Genomic DNA, 19512 nt, shown 5'->3' on the forward strand with positions numbered 1-19512 from the left:
AGGCTCGGCAGGAGGAGGAGCACTTGTCTGCTAATAACGAAGGCCGGGACATGGTCAAGCAGGTGAGTACAGTGTTTAATCCAGAAAACCCAGTGTGCAGGGAGGGGTTGGGGTGGCCGGCAAGGCAGTGCATTTGGGTAGCCATGGGAGATGCCATGGCTCAGGGTTATGTCAGAGTGTGCCGGAGGCCCCGGGAGACCACGCCTGTTCATCCCGGCCGTGGTTGAGCTCTGCGGTGAGTGTGCAAGAATTCCTTGTTACTTCCCACTAGGGTTGGAAATCTTTCCCAAGAACACCATGGACGGCATAGTGGTGTCATAAAGCATCATCAGGTACGCTCTGTTCATCACTACGTCCTCGGGCTTCTCCATGGGCAGCGTCTCCGCTCCAGAGCCTGCAGCCCCCTCGGTTCCTTTCTCATCCATCTTCAGCTCAGCCTTGTGCACCGCCTGCAGGGATGGAGAGCGGGTCAGCATCGGCCCAGAACGCACAGAGCACCGTGGGTGGACAGGAAGCCCAGAGAAGGGGGCAGCTGGGCCAAAGCTGCCCAGCATAGCTGTAAAGTGGCTGGTGCCAGCTGTCTGGTCTTCCTGACTCTTGTGTTGTCATTGCTGTATGACATTTGGGCAAGAACGTGAGGGTGCTGGGGGCATAGGTGGGGCAGGGGCATGGAGTGGGGTTAGCTACGCATCTAAGGAATCTCAAGGATTCATGATGGCTGCTGAGAAGGTCTGCCGAGTCTGAGCTCACCCTGGAGGATGGTTAAGGGGGAGCCAGGTTCCAGAACAGCTCTGTGAGCTTACTGGGACCCCAGACCCCCAGGTCCACCCCAGCGGTGTCAACCAGGGCATCTGTGTTCCCCTGTGAGATTCCGACACATTTTATTCTGGCCTCCAGAATCCCAGCCGTTCTCCTTTCAGAACATAGGCTGGCACCCCGTGTTGGGAGCACAACCACAGCTCACCTAACTGCAGAGAAGTCAGGTAAGCACCGTAGAAGGACAGAGCTGCCGTGGAGCACTTTGGAAATGTCTCACAATCAAGGCAAGGACACCCAAATGCCAGAAAATTCCATGAACTGTGTTTCTTCCTCTGTGTTTTTGCCAACTTGTGACCGCTGCCCTCCCCCGCTGACCTTCACTTCTCCCTGCTTGTCCCCACCACACTGTCCCCTGCTGCTGATCCACCTCCAGCCCCTAACCCCACCCCTCCCCGCTGGCCAGTCACCCCATGCTATGCAATGCTTTTAAAATCTTCTCCCCTCCCATAACCTTAATCAAAAAGGTTTGCTCAATTTCATATATTGCATCCAGTGAAAACTGAATTCAAGATAGTCAGTGAATGTGCCTGAGGGTGAACACATCCCATGCAATAATCAGCATGGGCTTACGTTAACAAAATTATCCTTTGTTTTTCTGAAATCCAAAAGTAGCCAAGCACATAGCTCCTTCTGCATCCAAGCAATCTGATGGCCCTGCCCGCAGGGTTCTCTCTTCTCCTTGTCCCAGGGGGTGCTGACCCTTGCTGGAGACCACAGGACCCTCACGTGCCCAACTCTCTTCAGCACAGCCACCTGTCCACCCCTTACTTCTGGGAAGCCTATGAGCCCTCTGGGAGGAAGTTCTGGGCCTGATAAATGTCCCCAGGCTCGCCCAATGTTTGCGGCACTGAATCAACTGCAGACTGGCACCAGAGAGGGGCAATTCTAGTTTCCAAGGCTTGAAACAAAAGCTTAGGGGCTGAGGGCACGGTTTATGTTTGGCCAGGGATCACACAGCTGGCCAGGGCAGCACTGGGCTCTACCCTGGCCTGTCCGGAGGCAGTGGCCTCACTCATCTTTCTGCTTCGGCAGTGGCCCTGCTGGCCTTGTGAGGTTTCCTGCTTACCTCTCCTACTTTCAGGCTGCGGTATGGGGAGATCCGAGTGAGGTCACCGTGTTCCTCAAAGATCTTGCTGATGCCAAGCTGGGAGAGGGTCTTCTTCAGGTTGTAGGTACCTGAGATATGAATTCTGGGCACACGCACATTGACAACCCTGTGGAGTTGAAGGGACAAGGATGAGGCGGATCAGCGGACAGAGGAAGGAGACCTTGGTCCTCTGAGCACTGAGGGCCTCAGATCTTCTCTGTCCGTGGGATGAGGAAGGGCTCCTTGACCCTGGGACCCTGGAACCTGGTTTGAAAACACCTGGTTCTCGGAACTGTGTCCCTGCTTCCTATCTGACCAGCCCCAGGGCCTATGTCTAAGGAAATGTTCTCAAGTCCCCTCTGTGCATCCCCCAGGGTGACGTCCCCTGTAGTCTCAGCCAGGCCCACACCATGAGCCAACCCTAACCCACCAGGCCCGAGGCTGGAGACTCAGAGTCAGGCGGACTTCAGCGTAGGTGCACACTGCCTCCGTTAACGCAGAACTGGGGCAGAGGATTGCAGCCCTCAGGCCACGGACTCCGAGAGCAGGATGCCCATGGTCACTGCTGGGGACCTCGGTCCCCACCTCCTCTTTGCCTTTATTCCTGCCCAGGAATCTCCTCAGTGTTGGGACTTGAGTTACCACTGATAGACCTGAATGCTCCTGAATTTTCCTTTCCACGCATTCCTTCATGGAACAAGTGGTTATTAAGTGCCTACTATATGCCAGCTCCTGTTCTCGGTGCTCGAGATGAGCCCATGAGCGAAACAGGAAAGGTCCCTGCCCGCGACCCGTATGCCCATTGGGAAGACATTTGGGAAATCAATGGGAGGCCAATAAAGGTGGTCGTGAGCTAGGGGTGCACAAAGGGCAGGAGTGTTGGGGGAAGAAAGGAAACAGAGACAAGCTCATGGGGATCAGGAATTCTGGGAGGCAAGTGAGAGGTCTTAGTGAAGTATGAAGGAGGTTGGGGAGCAGGCAAATGCAGCTTCTTCCAAGAGTAAAATAGGGAGCCATGGTGGGCCTTGGCCAGAGGAGCGACACAGTTTTGTTTAGGATAAGAAAGTGTCATTCTATTGGATCTGTTAAGAATATAGCCTTGGAAACAAGGTGGTATATCAAGGTGGTACATGCCTGTAATCTTAGCACTCTAGGAGGCTGAGGCAGGAAAATCACAAGTCTGGGCACCTTGGTAACATAGCAAGATCCTGTCTCAAAAAGTAAAACAAGGGGCTGGGGATGTAGCTTAGTGTAAAGGCCATGGGTTCCATTCCAAGTACTGTGGAAGAAGGAGAGGAGGGAGGGAGGGAGGGAGGGAAGACGACAGACATCTGGGAAGTCCTGGTAAACAGACACAGGGCTGTGGAGTTTGCAGAGAGCACAGGGATGGAGTGAGCCTTGGGGGTGCCACAGTCTCACAGCAGGGGTAGAGCGTACTGACCTGGGTCATGCAGCAGGAAGGAGGCTGAGGACTGGGCTCTTAGGACACAGTGACCAGCAGAGGAGATGGAAAGTGGGAGAGGAGAAGGGAGTAGCACCCCATGGGTGTGGGGGGCTGCCCTGGGGGAGGTGGGGTTCTGAGGATTGGGGAGGGTACCCAAGCCGGCCCCCAAGGTTGCCATGGGGAAGGTAGGCACCAAAGGCTGACAGGAATGGGTTTAAGAACAGGCACTAGAGGTGGGGACAGTGAGCAGGGGCAGCTGCTCTGGGCCTTCACCTGCAAAGACAAGCCATGAACTGACGCTACTGGGAAACTGTACAACATTGGGGCTTCCGGCACCTGTGCACAGGGGCAAACCTGTGGGCACCAGTGGCAGCTGGCTGCCTTGCATTTCCTGCAGAGAAGTCCCTCTTGGTGCTGTGAGCTTTCCTGGGGCCTGGGAAAGTGGTGCGACAGGAGAAGGGAGAATGCCTTTATAGCTGACAGCAATGACTCAGTAGAGGGAGCTCTGGCTGATGTCAGGAAGCAAGGAGGGAAATTCTAAGCCTGCATGCTGGGGCGCAGGAGGGCACAGGACTCTGCATAAAAGACGGGCGTCAGTGTTGGGTCTTTCTGAGTGGGAAGGCAGACAGCATGGGTGCAGCGGGAGAGGGCAATGCGTCCAGTCCATCGTAACAGTGAGGGGGCATCAGGGCAGGGAGCAGTCCCTCCAAGCAAATCATCAGGCCGGGGCTCTCTAAGCCACAGCAACTTCTTCTGTCCTAAAGGGCAGGCTGGGAGAAACTGGGCCTTGCTCTGGGGAATCAGAGCAGCAGGCCGAGTTAGGCAAAGGGGAGCGAGCATTGGCCTTCGGTACCAAGCAGGGTACTGACAGGACCTGTGACTAGACTCCGACATATTCTGTGCACTTGTACATTGACAGCATGTCTTTGGGGTGTGTCTGTTGACCCGGCTCCTGAGGACCACAGAAGGGGCACAGAAGAACAGCCCATCTCTCCCCACTCCCATAGAGGACAGCAGAAGAGGCCTGGCCAGGACCCCTGCCTGTAGATAGAAGCAACTCCACACCATGTCTGCAGACTGAGTTCCTCAGGAGGTAGGAACATGATGCTTCTCAGAATAGGTCATCTGCTTGGTCCTCTACTTGTTATTAGTGTGATTTGCGTGGGTCCCACTTCATGATTTGGGTATGACACCCCAGTTGAAAACTTCATTCTATTCACAGTGAATGCCTCCTGGCTCCCTTTAATGCCCCAAGCCCCTCTGCCTAGGATTCCACCACTCTTCTCCCTCCTGCATGGCCTGAAGTCTTAGCACGAGAGCCATTCTCTCCAGGGGCCCTCTCTGACCCGCACCCTCCACGGGGCACCATGTTTGCGATGCATCTCCCTGGAGGAGCCAGCGTTTCACTGCTCACGTGCTTGCCGGCCTGTCTCCTGGTATAGCAGAGGCTCATCGTGGGACCAGAAGGACTTGGCCCTATGGTCCAACCAGAAGAAATCTGGCGTGGAAGAAGTAAAGCGTGTAGAGTAGGAGGGAAGAGAAGAAGCGTGCGCATCAGGCACCCTCTTTACCTTTTTGTCATTATTTTTTTCCATCTGCCAAAAATGTCTGCCTGCAAGTTCTGCTGCAGCTGTCTCATCTTGCCCTTGTCGGGCAGAATGAAGGTGGCCGTGAGGTTCCCCTGGTAGGGTATCTCCAGGACGGTGCAGGAGAGCTGCTTGTCGTAGCCCATGTCGTACAGCCCCCCTCGGAACATCATGGGCACCTTCACTGTTTTGTTACTGCTCAGGAAGAAATCTTCCTCTCTCGTTTCTTTTGGATCAAACTCACGTTGCCACCTGGCTTAGGATTGAAGAAGGACAAAAATTACATGAGTGTCCAGATGTTAAGAAGGTGACAAGATGCTGAGAAGGTGACCAGATCTGACTTTCAGGGGTCTGTGACCACACACTCAGAGTAAGGGACGTGGACATTTGGAGACATCACAGAAAGACTCCAGGAATCCCTGCCCTCCTCCCATGCCCTGAAGATTCTGGGTAGGTGGGCTCAGGTGCCGGATCAGATCTGAATGAAGCCAGGACTAAGGCTGCAAACAGGGAGCGTAGCAGCACCCTCATGCCCAGATGCTGCCCAGGGAGAGAAGGTCTACAGCTAATGTCCCAGCAGAGGGGACCGAATTGCAGCTAGTGGTGGAATGGGGGGTGTCTGGGGGTGACAGGAGTGCACATGCTTTACTTTATTCCACATCAACTGTGAAGGACTCACTCTCACGTGAGAAAGGCTATTGCCAGGAGTGCTGGGCTACGTAGACACTCAGCCTGGGCACGGGGCCCCTCCTTCTTGGTCCTGAGGATGAGTTGTCTCCATTGCACACAAACTCAGCTCTGTGTCTTTTCAAATCTGTTACCCTCAGAGGCCTCAGCATAAGGCCTTGAGGGTCAACTCCCTGAGCTCTAGTCCTGGCTGCATCTCTCTCAAAGGAGACCTTGGACAAGTGCCCAATTCCCCTGCACTTCAGGGTCCTTAATTCATAGAATGAAGATATTGCTAAGTGCCTTCTCAGGTGACTTGGGGGCTGGGTGCGATAAGGCTGAGTAGCTCAGTGGCTGTGTATAGTGAGTGCTAGGTGACGCTAGGCATCACTAGCAGCTTTGCTGCCACTGGTGTAATCTACGGACAAAAGGACTTTGAGAAAGTCCTGGGTCTTCTTCCCTCCTTTCTGGGTTAGGCAGAGCACGGTTTCAGACTTCTATCACCCAGCTATTCATCTGCCTGTAGAATCTGGGAGACCCAACCTTCCATGTCCAGGACCACGTCACCCATCACTCAGGAGTGACCTTGCTGGGGCCTTCTGATTTTCACCTGTTTTTGACTAATTCTCTCTCTCTCTCTCTCTCTCTCTCTCTCTCTCTCTCTCTCTCTCTCTCTCTGTTGTCAGAATATTCAAGAAGAGTGACAATTGGCATGGGGAGAATAACTTCAGACTTCACAAACTCATTTCACAAACATTCCCCTATGGAATCCCAAGTGTTGTGTATCATAGTATTCATTTTTTTGATAGGGAAGTGGGCTGAGAGGTTAGTTGCATGGGAATTCAAGCTCGCAGAATATGTAAGTGGCCACATTTTTAACCCACACCGACTGGGTACCCTATTTTCTCCACACCAGTGTGCCCAAGCCTTACCTCGAAAATAAATGTAGTTTGTGAGAAGCATCACAGTGCCTGGGTCGATGCTGTTGATCAGGTTCTTGATTCTCCCATGGGTTTTCTGACTGATATATTCATTGATCTCTTTCTGGGTGTGTTCCAGGTTGTGGAAGTTGGCAGGGAGGACATCTGCATTGTACATGTTCTTGGCCACTCTCAGGAACTTCTGCTGCGGCTTCAGCTTCTGGTCCATGAACAGGGTGTTGCCGAAGCGCAGCTTGACATCCTCCTCCTCCCGGTTCAGCTTGTGGAGGACGTGGCGGAAGGCCTGGTGCAGTTCCCGCTCCGACATCCCTGTGAAGTTGAAGCCCTTCTTGATCTCAGCCAGGGTTGAGTCCTGGGCCCCCAGACACAGCAGAGAGAAGGCGGTGGAGATGCTCAAGGGTGAGAAGAAGACATTCTTCCTGGGGCTGCTGGTAGCCAGCTTCTTAAGCAACTTGAAGCCAAACTCCATGTTGCGCCTGGTCAGATCCCGAGCGTTCCTTTGCTCCTTCCAGCCTTGGGGATGGATCTTAGACACCGAGGTTGGGGAAGAGACAGTGGGCTGTTGCTTCCCGTCTGTGGTGAGGAGGCCAGCTAGGAACAGGCCCAGGCCCAGTGTGAGGTGCATTGTCCTTGGAGGTTGTCCTGTTGAGTAGTAGATCTGAGGTTAGCAAGAAAAACACAAAAGTGCTCCCCCCCTTTTTTTTATCTTGCTCCCAAAGAAGCCCTGGTGGAAAGAGCGATCCAGGGCCAGCATGTACGATGGGGTGGCATCTTACCACTTACCCATGAGTGCCATCCCAGGGACTAGAAATGATCAGTCTTGCTCCATAAGTGAGAGCCCGGAGCAGTGAAGACAGTGCCTGTTCAGTTTGTTTTCAAGAAAAGATGTGAAGAATAGGAAAGGGATTAGGAATACTCCTGGGAGACAGACCAGCCCTTTTTTGTCTTTTTGAGACAGGATCTCACTATGTAGTTCAGGCTGTCCCAGAACTCACTTTATAGCCCAATCTGGCCTCAGACTCATGGCAATCCTCCTGCACCCAGCCTTCTGAGGGCTGAGATTACGGGCTTGTGCCAGCACACCAGTTTCAATGAGCCACTTCTGCAAAGAAGTTTTATAAAGCAAAGTCATGAGGCAGGTACAATGTCGATCAAATTAGGATGAATCAATAAGACTAAATGTAGGGCTGGGGAGATAGCTCAGTAGAATAAGTGCTTGCCTGGCAAGCACAAGGTCCTGAGTTCAATCCCCAGTACTGAAAAAAAAAAAAAAGACTAAATGTATAGTTCCTAAGGTAATAGTGATCTAGTGATAGCAAAGGCACATGGATGACCTCATTAGTCTTAATCTTAGTGGAGGGAAGGTGGCCCACCCTAAGGAGGTGACGGGAAATCAGAAAGGGGTGATACCAATCATCTTAAAGCAGCTCCTGGTTTTGGACATTCCCCCCCATTTCATTGCAGCAATGATTCATTTTCTTTTTTTTTTTTTTTGGCGGAACCGGGGATTGAACTCGGACCCTTGCGCTTGCTAGGGAAGCACTTATTCCACTGAGCCATCTCCCCGGCCCCAAGAGAAAGAGTCGGACCGGGGGCACGAACCGGCGACCTCGCGCTCCGTGGCCCGGCGCTCATTTTCTTTAAGGAACTTCTGTCTATGTTACTGGAGCATTCTGCAACCTGGGCATGAGGCCCAGTACATGCCCTTGTAGCTTTCCAACCTTAATCCCTATGTGGACGGATTAAAGAATGAGAGACTGACTAAAATCAGGCCCATCCATGCCTTTCCTGTAGAAAGCAAAGTCTTTTAACTTTTGAGTGATTGGCTTAATGACATAATCTGGAAGAGGAACATGGCCATGGTTCCATAGGTGGCAGGAGAGGAGAGAGGGGGGGGGCTGCAAGAGAGCAATGGGCAGCCACATCGGAGGACAGTTTTGGAGTCACCGGCTCAACCTTCGCTTGATCCTATTCACCCGCACATATGTTTTAGGGGTCAGTAGATTTCTAGGTCAGACTTGGCTGGTTTGAGTTGGATTTTTTTCCCCAGTTTTAGTAGCTATGCTGCTGAAACAGGCAGGGATTATTCTTCCCCTTAGAGCCAAAAGAATTCTGACTAATTTACAGAAAGAAAATGCTTTGTGGAAGATTGCACGCCCTGAAAGCAGTGGCTACCCTGTGGTGGCAGCCAAGGCAAACCCTAGATTGTGGTGAGGCACCAGCCCTGCAGTCTTTCCCAGGCAGGGAAGAGGAAAGGCCAAGCCTGCGTGGCTCCAGAGGGCCGCTCCACTTACCACCCTTTCGGCTCTGCTATCTCCCAAGGGGACTGTGAGCTTTTAGGGAACACAAGTTTCATTTTCTGTTTGCCTCTAATCTCCAGGCATACAGCTTCTGAGAGCTACCAAAGCCTGGAATTTGATGTCTCTAGTTGAGAAATCTCTCTACTTTCAATGATTTTTATAATAATTTATATATCAAATAAAGACAGGTCTCTTTGCTTGGGCCTCTGTTACATCACACATACCTTCACAAAGCTGCCACTCATGGAGCTGAAGGCTGTTGCTGGCCACTTAAGGCTCACAAGAGCATAATTTTCTTTTTTTAAAAAAATTTTTATGAAAAAAAAATTTTAACGTATTTAGTACAGGGTCTACAGGGTCTCACTGCATAGATCAGATTCTTAGTGATTCTCCTGTTTTCAGCCTCCCAAGTGCTGGGATTACAGGCGCATGCCACCATGCCCAGTCTCAATCACTGTCTCAGTGTGTCCCGGGGGCAGGGCCAGCACAGCATGTGGGGATGGAACCCCAGTTCCTGCATCTGCCTAAGCAAGCGCTTTAATCCACTGAGCTATGTGGCCGGCCCAGGAGCATAATTTTCAAGGGACTCGGGTACATGTTGTGTCTTTACAACTGTGTTAGGAGGAGGCTCTAGGGAAGCGACCACACAGGGACCGGACTTTGGAGAGCTGACCACCTGATGGCATGAGCTGTTGGTGACTGTGACTTACCCCCAGGGTGAGGACAGGGCCCCTGACTTCTTGGGACCACTAGCTCCTATCAGTGGAAAACAAGCCTGGGCTGGGAAAGGTGGTTGGGAGCTATGAGCAGCCAAGCACATGGTCCCCCACGAATCCACAGGCCCTGCTGCAGCGGAACCCTAGTGTATATACCAGAGGGCTGTGCCCAGGAATCCCAGCCCTAGCTATTCCTGGACTCTGCATTCACCCTTTAGCACAGCAGACATCATTTCCAAGGTGTCAGCTGTACTGTACTGAAAATTCTGGTAGATATTGGGGTTCTTTTCAAGTTGTCAGGCAGCCTACGAACCTCAGAGAGCAGGCCTCTGGAGCCAAGTCCTAGTGGGGGACCTGATTGGTAGGGGATAATCTTAATGCTCCTAATAGGTTAGGAGATAGGCATAATCCAATCAGGACAAGTTTGGGGAGGGGCATGTGGTGTAAGTGCTCCAATCAGGGTGAACTTCAGACCCTTGGCGTGCTGGGTGCTGCTTTCCGTGGATGCCCTGGCCAGGAGAGCGTGGGAGGCAGACTAGCCCTCCTTGCTGGCCCGTGAGGGAGGTGAAGACAGAACCTGAGCACAAAAAACACATCCCAGGGCTTCTGGGAGAGGCTGGAGCTGGAGCCAGGCTCCTTCCCTCCTTGTGTGGATGCCAAGTTACCTGTCTGGGTACTCAAGGCCAAAAGCATCCTGACAATTCAAGCAATTTTTTTTAAGGGCCGGGCCCACTGAGCAGTTGGGAACTCTGTCCTTTGGTCCCAAGGCATCCTGTAAAGAGCTACTTGATCCAGACTCAGGGGCTCTCAGAGCACCGCCTACTCCCCAGGACTGTTTGGTGCAAACTAGGAAAAGCTGGTGATGAACAGGGGCTTGGCAGGGTGTCTGAAAACAGATTTTAAGAGAGGAACAGAGACTCTTTTAGGTCACTTCTAATAAATAAAAGAAACAGAAAGCACAAGGAGCCAATCCCAGGCACTCTGGGATAGGAAGGCTGATGAGAGCTGCCCAGACTCAGGGACAGAGCTTCAGTGGCTCCGCACCGTGGTAGCTGCTCAACAGAAAGAGCCGAGGAACTCGCTGGGCTGGGTGTGGCAGCCACGGAGCTGGCGATCCAGGAGCGACTTGGCAGGAGCCGCCCCAGCGAGGCAGGGCACCTGTGAGTCAGGGCTGGCTGTATTAGGCTCCGCCTGGAAGATATTCTTGGTGTACCCTGCACTTTCACAGTTGGTGGTGGCAGAGGTCCCGTGCTGACCCCCCAAAGTGTTCCTACTTCCCTGAGTTTCTCAAGTGAGGACTGGCTGGGGAATGACACTTGTGCTAGTTAGGTGGCGCAAGGCTGGGCCTGCGGGCACCAGCATCCTCACCTTTTCAGTGTAAGGTAAGGCCTCTTTCCTTCCCCAGAGGGGCTGCCCTGAAGCTGGTGGCCACCCCAGGGTCTCAGCTTCCTCTCACACAGGAGCCTGGGTCACAGTGGACCCCTCCGTCCCCTCAGGCCTCCTGCCCAGCCCCCATCTGATGTAAACAAACTGGCCATCCTTCCAGCAGCCCACACTAGCCCCATCCTGGTCCCTAAACTGACCCAAATTTGTCATATAGGTTAGATGCCTGAGTAGGCTAAACTCTTTTTCCATCAATTAAAATAGCTGAGCAACTGGTTATTTCCCAATAAATTGACAGGTTGCTCTCCTGGGTGGAGCAATTCTTTGTTGGGTTTTAGTAAGGAATGTGCATGTGTGCCTGCGTGTGTGTGTGTATGTCTGTGTGTGTGTCTGTGTGTTGTGAGTTGTATGTGTGTGTGTGGCCATCGAAAGAAAGAAAGAAAGAAAGAAAGAAAGAAGAAAGAAAGAAAGAAAGAAAGAAAGAAAGAAAGAAAGAAAGAAACAAAAAAGGCAGGCAGGCAGGCTGAACCCAGTGGGACACCCGTGGGGCACCCGTGGGGCAGATAAGCCTGAAATTCAGTGCTTCAGTTCTCTGGCCATTCTGGCCTCTCATCCCTCCTAGTTTTGGGAACGAATGTCCCCCAGTTTCCACATTCTCTTGTGCATGGAGGAAGCACCCCACCAATCCAGGGCATCTCCCAACTTATGAGCCATCCATTCCCAGTCAGATCATGTCCAGGCCAGAAACCACTGGACAAGCTGCTCAGTGGCTTTAGCTTCCCTCATGCGGCCCCACAGGGGGCTCTCAGGTCAGACAGCGGGCCCTTTCCATCTTTCACACTGTCCTGATATGCAGTCCTTGGAAGCACCCACTAAGGTGACAGTGAGATGGGACAGCAGATTTAATAATTCACCCCTCCATGTCCTCAAGGAATTAGCCCCAGGACCCTGTAGGCACTGGGTATTCAAGTCTGTCCTATTAAATGCTGCAATGTTTGCATAGTGCCTTTCATATACTTTAAATCACCTCTGGATTGATTTATTCAATGCAATGTAAATAATTTCTATAAATAGTTGCCATGCTGTATTGTTTAGGAAATATACTTTCAGAATAGACATATGTTCCCCAAGCATTTCCCACCTGAAGTTGCTGGACTTGGGCTGCCTCTAAGCACCTGGAGGTGGAAAGAGCCGGGGCCCAAATAGGAGAGGTTACAGGGGATTGGCCAGCCTGGGGTAACCGCTGTTAACTCTTCCGATGTGGGCCTAAGGGTACTAGGGCCAGCCACAGTAATATGCACAATTACACAGAGCATTTTCCTGTTTACACCAGCAGGTTGGGGAAACAAGACATAAGCCAAGAGCCCGCACACTGGCTGCAGGTGATCCACACAGGGTACAGTGGTCTGGAGAGGTGACCTTCCCGTCCCCTCCCCGGACCTGCCCTTGTCCTGAAATTTGCTGCCATACTTCATTCCTCTGCGAAGAAGCTGCCTGGTCAAGAAAAGGTGCTGTGATATCTTTCCTTGAGCCAATGAGAACAAGAAGTTAAGGATGCCCGCAACTTCCCCTCTGTGGGCCTTCAACCCAATAGAACACGTTTCAGGCAACCGTAAACTTTCTCACAGGCTGCATGACCGCATATCCTTTGACCCACCCTGAGGGACTCCCACACCCTCGGAGACATTCCTCAGATTTTGCCCAGAGTTCCTCACCAACTTTGTTGCACTTGGGGACCCTCAGTGCCTTCCTGGGGCTGAGAGATGGGAAGGATCCTTCTAAAGACTTATTCTGGTATTGCCAAGGAAGACTGCTGCTGAAGCCCTAACTTAAGCACACCTCCTAGGCATGTTCTGTGGCTCACCTGCTCTAAGGAATCGGTGTTTTAGGAAGAAATCACACAGATATATCAGAAGGCAAACGTTAAGCAAATTTAGAACTAAAGCATGGGGCTCCACATCCCTTCTCCACTGTTAGAAGCGAGAGAAGCTCCCAGTAGAGAAGACCTCTAATCACCGTTGAAGTCTGCTCTGTCTTTTCTCTCTAGGAGCTACAGATGGAGCAGAGTCTGCTTGCTTTGCCTTATAGAATTCTGCCCTCATTGTTTTCTCATGATTGAGTCCCGGATCTGAGCCAGGAGCCTGGGTGCCTGAGCAAGGCCGAGGGAATGTTCTGTTGATGCTACTGGTTGAAAAATGTTGCCCATGCCAGTGCTGTGGACTTCTCTACGCCTCCGGGAGCTGTCTATGTCTGCCCGGCCCAATCTCCCTCCCTTTCTGTGACTTCACTGGAAAGCCTGAATGACCATCAACCTTAGCACACTTGTGTTGTGAAGGGGAAATCGTGGTCTAGAGTGGACAAGGATGAGACCAGGTCACTGGTCTGTGAGCATGGGGATGGATCAGATGGGAATCAGGACAGAGGGGCAACTCTGCGAAGCAATCTGTAGGTTTCAACAGGCTGCCTGGCCTCCCTTTCTCCCAGAGGTGGTGAGTAGATGGCTACAGCACCTGGAAGTCCACAGACAGCTCACTGTGACCAGGGCAGAAAGTGGAGTGGGGGGTGGCTCCAGGTGAAGGGTCTACCACATCACCCAAGACCACCCCACACCCACACTCACCAAGGAAAGCTCTAGAAATAAATATTCATGGCAATGAATCAGAGCTTCCACCAAACTACCCAGCTAACTCCTCCAAGGGAGGTCCCCAGATTTGGGCAGTATTCTAGAATTTTCTTCCAACAACCAACCTTAGACCACCAATCTGAAGCCAACTTCATGAGCAACAGACAAGAAACCCTTGACCTTCCGTACTCACAGTACATCCAGAAGAAATCCACTGGTCCAGCCAAACTGAGCTGCCCTCTTGCTTTGTTATTTATATCTCCATGTCTCTCAGAAGCATCGAGTGCAGGCCAATAGAATCAGCGGGTCTGAGAGGGCAGGTGGCAGGGGCTCCAGGAGCAGTGGCCACACCACTTCCCTGGGGGCTTCTCCTTGCCACCAGAGGCTGTGGTGTGATATGTAGGACCACACCTCTGGGCTGGGGCTACCCTAATGAAGTCCACTCATATCTTTTGCAACTCTTCAGTTTCCCAATCACTGCCTGGGTCTCGAGGCTGGGATAGTCTACAAGTGGATCAGACATTGAATATTCAACCCACAGATTAACTTTGTCATCAGTGGAAGAGAGTGACAACTGGGTTCCTTGGGGGATCATTTCCCTTTCTTTGCTTTTCATTTGCTTATCTCTTATGTGCTCCAAAGGGTCAGCTCTGCGACCTCAGCTGTCACAGAGTTCCTTTGGGGAGAGGACTAAGCGGGGAGGAACAGACAGCAACAGGCCCCATTTCTCTTAGGGGCAGCAGTGATCAAACATTCACATCAAACCTGGGATCATGCAAGACGGTGGCTTTTCCCACTGTGCAGTCATGCTGGGCCAACAGGTCCCATCTGAGTTTTGTTGTTCCCTCCCCCTTCCATGTTTTGAATTTTCTGAATTGTCTTTAAGGGGCAGCTATTACTTTAGAGTTGCATTCAAAATAAAATGAACTTTGTACTTTCTGAATTATCATTCAGCCAAGATAACAATATGGACAATGTCAGTGCCTTCCAAACCAGAGGAGCCTGGGATGGAAGAGTACAGAGCCCCGTGGACTGACTTTCGATTCTCTCTTCTCTGATGAACCCCAGGACTAGAAAAATCAGCAAGTACTCTGACCCCATGGAGCATGGCTTCTTAACAGTGACTTCTTAACAACCATACAGTACAGGAGCCCCAGCGTGGATCTTCGGAGTGTTTGTTCTGTTTGAGGGATGCTACTTTTGGAGGATGTGGCTGCCATCTCTGGAGCTATACACAGCAGGTGACCCAGTGAGGAATTCTCAGAAAGAGATGACAGCAGCTCATGTCTGGGCCTGGCTTGGGCATGAACAGATGTACTCTTAGCCCAAGATATTACAGTTGTGGGGACGCGGGGCCCCCGAGCTTCCAGAATCAGCAAGTGCCTTGCAGGAGCCCCAGCCATGGATTTCCTTGTCCAAGGAGTGAGACCTGCCCACTGGGATGTGTGTGGCTCTGTGCATCCTGTGACAAGCCCAGATTGGAAGCTGCAGATGCAACCCAGGCGCAAGAACAGGTGCCCTGAACCAGGGCAGGTGGTCCCATGGTGGCAGAGCCTGCAGGGGTAGAGAATGGGAGCCTTCCAGGTGGACACTGACCCAGAATGTGGAGGGTTTGGGGTTTGGGAGGGAAGAACTCTGTCTGTTAATGACAGGGTGAGGCCTGGGTGGGTCTCCAGTCACACCTGCCACCTGTCCAAATACTCTATGCTCCTGGCCAAAATCTCATAGGAGACGTGCAGAGACAGACCCGGGTGGGGGTGACCACTGAGTGACACTGGCTTCATTGAGGATGCCTGAACTCAGACATCATCCAGAGGCCCGTAGGCTGAGGGTGGAGGGCAGCCCAGCTGGAGGGATGGCCACAGTGGGTTGCAGGCCAGGCTGGGTAGGGGGGAGGACCTGGTCACTTTGCTTGAGGAGAGAGACTCACAGGGTCAAGGAGGTGGAGGCCGAGGACCTGTGCTGGACTTGGGCCACCCCTAAGCACCTGGAGGTGGGAAGACCCAGAGCCCAGATAGGAGAGGCCACAGGTGATTGGCCAGCCTGGGGTAATCACGGTGAGCTTCTGGGCCAAAGGCACCGGGCTGAGGCTGAAGAGCGGCCTGCATATTTTTCCAGCATGGTGTTATTGGGGTGAGTGGTGAGCTGGGAGTTTCTGGTTTCCCTCCCCCTTGATTTTCCCAGAAACAACCTCTGAGGCATCTAGGAAGGTACTAATACACCACACCCCAACTCCAGGAGTGCAGGAGGGAACACAGGAGGACACAGGGGTACAAGCCGTCCCTGGAAGGGCTGCGCTGAGGTAACTCTGGAAGGTAACAGTGTGCAGAAGGTACCTGATCCCACCCAGGGAGCTGAGGGTGGCGTCATAATGGGCACTCAGGCTGGGATCTGAATGACAAGCAGGAGTTCTCTGGATGAAAACCATGGGCAAGAGCAACACATCGAAGGTGCTGCAGCCTGGGGAAGGGGCATCTAATGCCTCCAGAGTCTGAGCTTTTGGTTCCTTTCTGAAAACTGCAAATAACCTAGCTATGAAGCAGCCGTCTCCTCTGGCAGCTCTTTTGAATCATCTGGGAGCTTTAACCCTGCCCACTCCCTGAACGTCCATTTAGACATTTATAGCTGATAGTGCAGGGTAAAGCCAGGGTCAGGATCTGTGAAAACCTCTCTAAAGGATTATGATGACTATCTAGGGTTGAGGATCCCTATTTTCAAGCAAGAAAGCCCCTCCCAATAGTCATGGGAACTCTATGGATCGTCTTTAAAACATGGGGTTTCCTTATACCACCACATATGGCAAAGCAACAGCAGAGAGACAAAGCAGCCCACAGCGAGAAGCCAGGGTGGACCCACACAGGCAGAGGCTCCTGAGATGTGACCAAGGCATGCCGTACTCAAAGGGACACCCCCCTCCAACAGCGCCAGGACCCCTGGATGTCCTTATGCTTGCACTGAGTTTGACCCCATTTCACTCAACACACAGACATTACGGTCACACATCATAGGTTTAAATGAGACCTGGGGCCAGCCAGCCAAACAGCTCAGCAGATGAAGAGGCAGGCAGGTGCAGAGGCAGGCAGTTTGATTCCCCAGGCCTGCCATGCTGGCCCCGTCCCCAGGGCTCACGGAGATGGCAATTGAGACTGGGCATGGTGGCGTGCGCCTGTAATCCCAGCTCTTGGGAGGCTGTAAACAGGCAGATCACTACGAGTCCGATGTAGTAGTGAGACCCTGAACACCCTGTAGACCCTTCCCCGCAAAAAATGAGGCCTATATGAAAAGTGATCACATGCAATGTGGTTTCATTGCCTCCCAAAGATTCCACAATTACCAAAATAATAAGGCTTCTAGAAGGAAATACTGTAGCCTGTTTTCAGAACTCTGAGGTAGGTGAAGACCACAGTAGCACACAAGAAGGATTGATTATAGAAAGTACTGAAATTTATTAAGAACTTTATTCCTTAAAACTCCCCTAAGAGTGAGAGCAAAGGAAAGCCACCACCTGGTAGATGGCACCTATAATACTTATGTCTGATGAAGTCCTCGAACTAGATTTTAAATCAATAAGAAAATGACAGCTGTAAAAATAGGCAAAGACTTGCATAGACACTTCAAAAAAGAGACCCGGAAGGCCTACAAGCAGCTGAGAATGTGCACCAAAATATCAGCCATCAGGAATGTGCAAAATAAAACCACAACAAGAGAGCACAATGTGCTCTGCAAAATAGGTAACGTGAAAGGGACCGACAATGCCCAAGTGTGGGCCAAGCGGAACTTGGGCCTTATGCTATGGGGCTGGAGGGGTAACGGGGCGTATGTGCTGGGGACATTCCTTGGCAGGAGCCACAAAAGCCACACCTCTGGCTGCCCTTTGACCCCTGCGCTGCGCCCCGAGCCCAGAAGAAGCGGTCGGATCTCCACCCATTTGGAGCTGTTCCTGCTCCAGAGTGGAAACAAGCCAGAGGTCCACTAATAGCCAATGGGAATGTAAGGCGACTGCCCAGCCCCCAGGCAGCTCCTAATGTCCGCATCCCTGGGTGACTTTTGCTTTTGCTTTCCTCAGGCCCCCTGTGAGGATCAATGGACCAATGTGTGGGCACCTCCAAGCCCAGGTCCTGGGAGAACAAGATGCGCCTCAGAGCCGTAAGCTGGAGGCTGAGGGAACCAAAACACAGCTCTTCCCTGACTTGAACTCCAATGAGGGAGCTTGTTCAAGGAATCATTTAAATTAAATGATTAATTTTAAAAGAAAAATTGCATTTCTAGAAAAATCTCCAGCAGGATCCTATGTCATGTTAAAGAGGTTTTAATACTAAATGCTGAAAATCTTTCAAGGCAAAAATGCAAGTATGTACAAGAGGGTCTAGAAGTAAAAAATCAGGAAGCATTCTGTAAATAGCAAGAAATAATCATCCAACACGGCATTTTAAACTGATGGAGAGAAAGTGAAAAGTTCTATAGAGGTCACCGGGAAGCACCAAATCATTTCAAAAGTACAATCTGGAAATGAAACAAAAAGAACCAGGGGAAATCTTTCGGTATGAGAGTGAGAAATCCATCCTATGTGTAATGCAGGAGCCAGAAACCACTAAGAAAGGCAGCACCGTAGTTCTTGTGTAATAGCTTAAAAATGCCACAGCAACGCAAAATAAGGAGAACTCAGGCTTATTTTTTATCACTATTTTTATATTCTTCTTTAAAATTACATTTTATAAAAAAAGAATACATGCAAGGTGGAGTGTGACAGGGAAGCGTGATAGCTCAGCGGACTGAACGCCTGGTTGGGCAAGTGCAGGGACTGGGGTTTGATCCCAGTACCACATGCTGCGCTAGCCCCACCCCCGGGCGTGCTGAGCTGGCCACAGAGTCCGGGTGTAGTGGCACATGCCTGTAATCCCGGTGCTGGGAGGCTGAAAACAGGAGGATCATTACGAGTCTGAGCTGCCTAGTGACACCCTGTAACAACCAAATACGTTAAAAAGAAAAAAAAGATGGAACGTGAGAGCGCCTAGCTACGCAGAGTTCTCTGGCATCAGGAGGGACATAAGGCTCCCCAGGTGGGGGTGACAGCGCAGGTGGACGTGCACGGACACCTGATCAGTGGCTGTGATTTTCCTCTTTACTGCCTTCTCTAGCGCTGGTGCCCGCTGTGTCTGCAGAACAGAGCCTGTTCATATGCTGTGTTAGTAGGTACCGTACTGATGGACAGGATGTCCCTTTCTGCATCGATTCTGTGGGTCTGTCCCGCTAGACCCATCTGGCACGGGAGAAAGCTGAGTGCCCAGATAGTTAGCGTTCTGCAGACCCAGGAGGCAGGACTTCTGGTTCTGAATCCTTCATTCTGTCATGAACTCTCAAGGCCGTAGAGCGACGCTGAGCTGCAGTATTCAGCGACCAGCACTGGTTCTCACCAACCTGCCTGGCCTGACACTCCAACCCCAAAGCCAGACCTCAGTGAAATGGGACAGCTTCGGTCTGAGCAACCAGCTCAGCCCTTGGATCATTCTCCTAAGACTGACAGCCAACACACGCACACGCACACGCACACGCACACGCACACACACACACACACAGAGGCACCTATGCTTGCTCACCTTGGGCTGCCCCACCCTCCTCTTCCCTTGGCTCGTCTTCCCTGCCCCCCACATTGCCGCTCCTGCATCCTGGCACTCTTTCTGTGCTTCTTCACCTGGGTCTGCACCTCCCTACCCCCACAAGACTCTTTTGCATCCTAGGTGGGCTTCCACTCGACCTGCCAATGCAGTCTCTGCCACCTCCACTTCCACCTCCACTGTGGGGGTGGCTTGTGGCCCAGGTGGCTTGTGGGCTCCACACCCAAACAACTGCAAATCCTCTCCCATCCACGCAGGTGTGCTGAGTGTCACACAGGCACCCATGGGAGCTAAGCACATTCATCAAAGGGGAATTGGCTCAAGGAAACCAC

General features: G+C 51.9%; 1 protein-coding gene across 1 annotated transcript; it reads right to left on the reverse strand.

The window, feature by feature from the left end:
* Positions 1-257: 257 nt before the first annotated feature.
* Positions 258-7168, reverse strand: Serpina12 (serpin family A member 12). The gene is made up of 4 exons (XM_004635168.1): positions 6535-7168; positions 4922-5192; positions 1886-2033; positions 258-449 (listed from the first exon to the last, which is right to left on the reverse strand). The coding sequence occupies exons 1-4, from the start codon at positions 7166-7168 to the stop codon at positions 258-260; spliced, it is 1245 nt and encodes a 414-aa protein (XP_004635225.1).
* Between the last annotated feature and the right edge of the window lie 12344 nt (positions 7169-19512).

Source organism: Octodon degus, unplaced genomic scaffold, assembly GCF_000260255.1.
Source record: "Octodon degus isolate 3935 unplaced genomic scaffold, OctDeg1.0 scaffold00070, whole genome shotgun sequence".
Lineage (NCBI taxonomy): Eukaryota > Metazoa > Chordata > Mammalia > Rodentia > Octodontidae > Octodon > Octodon degus.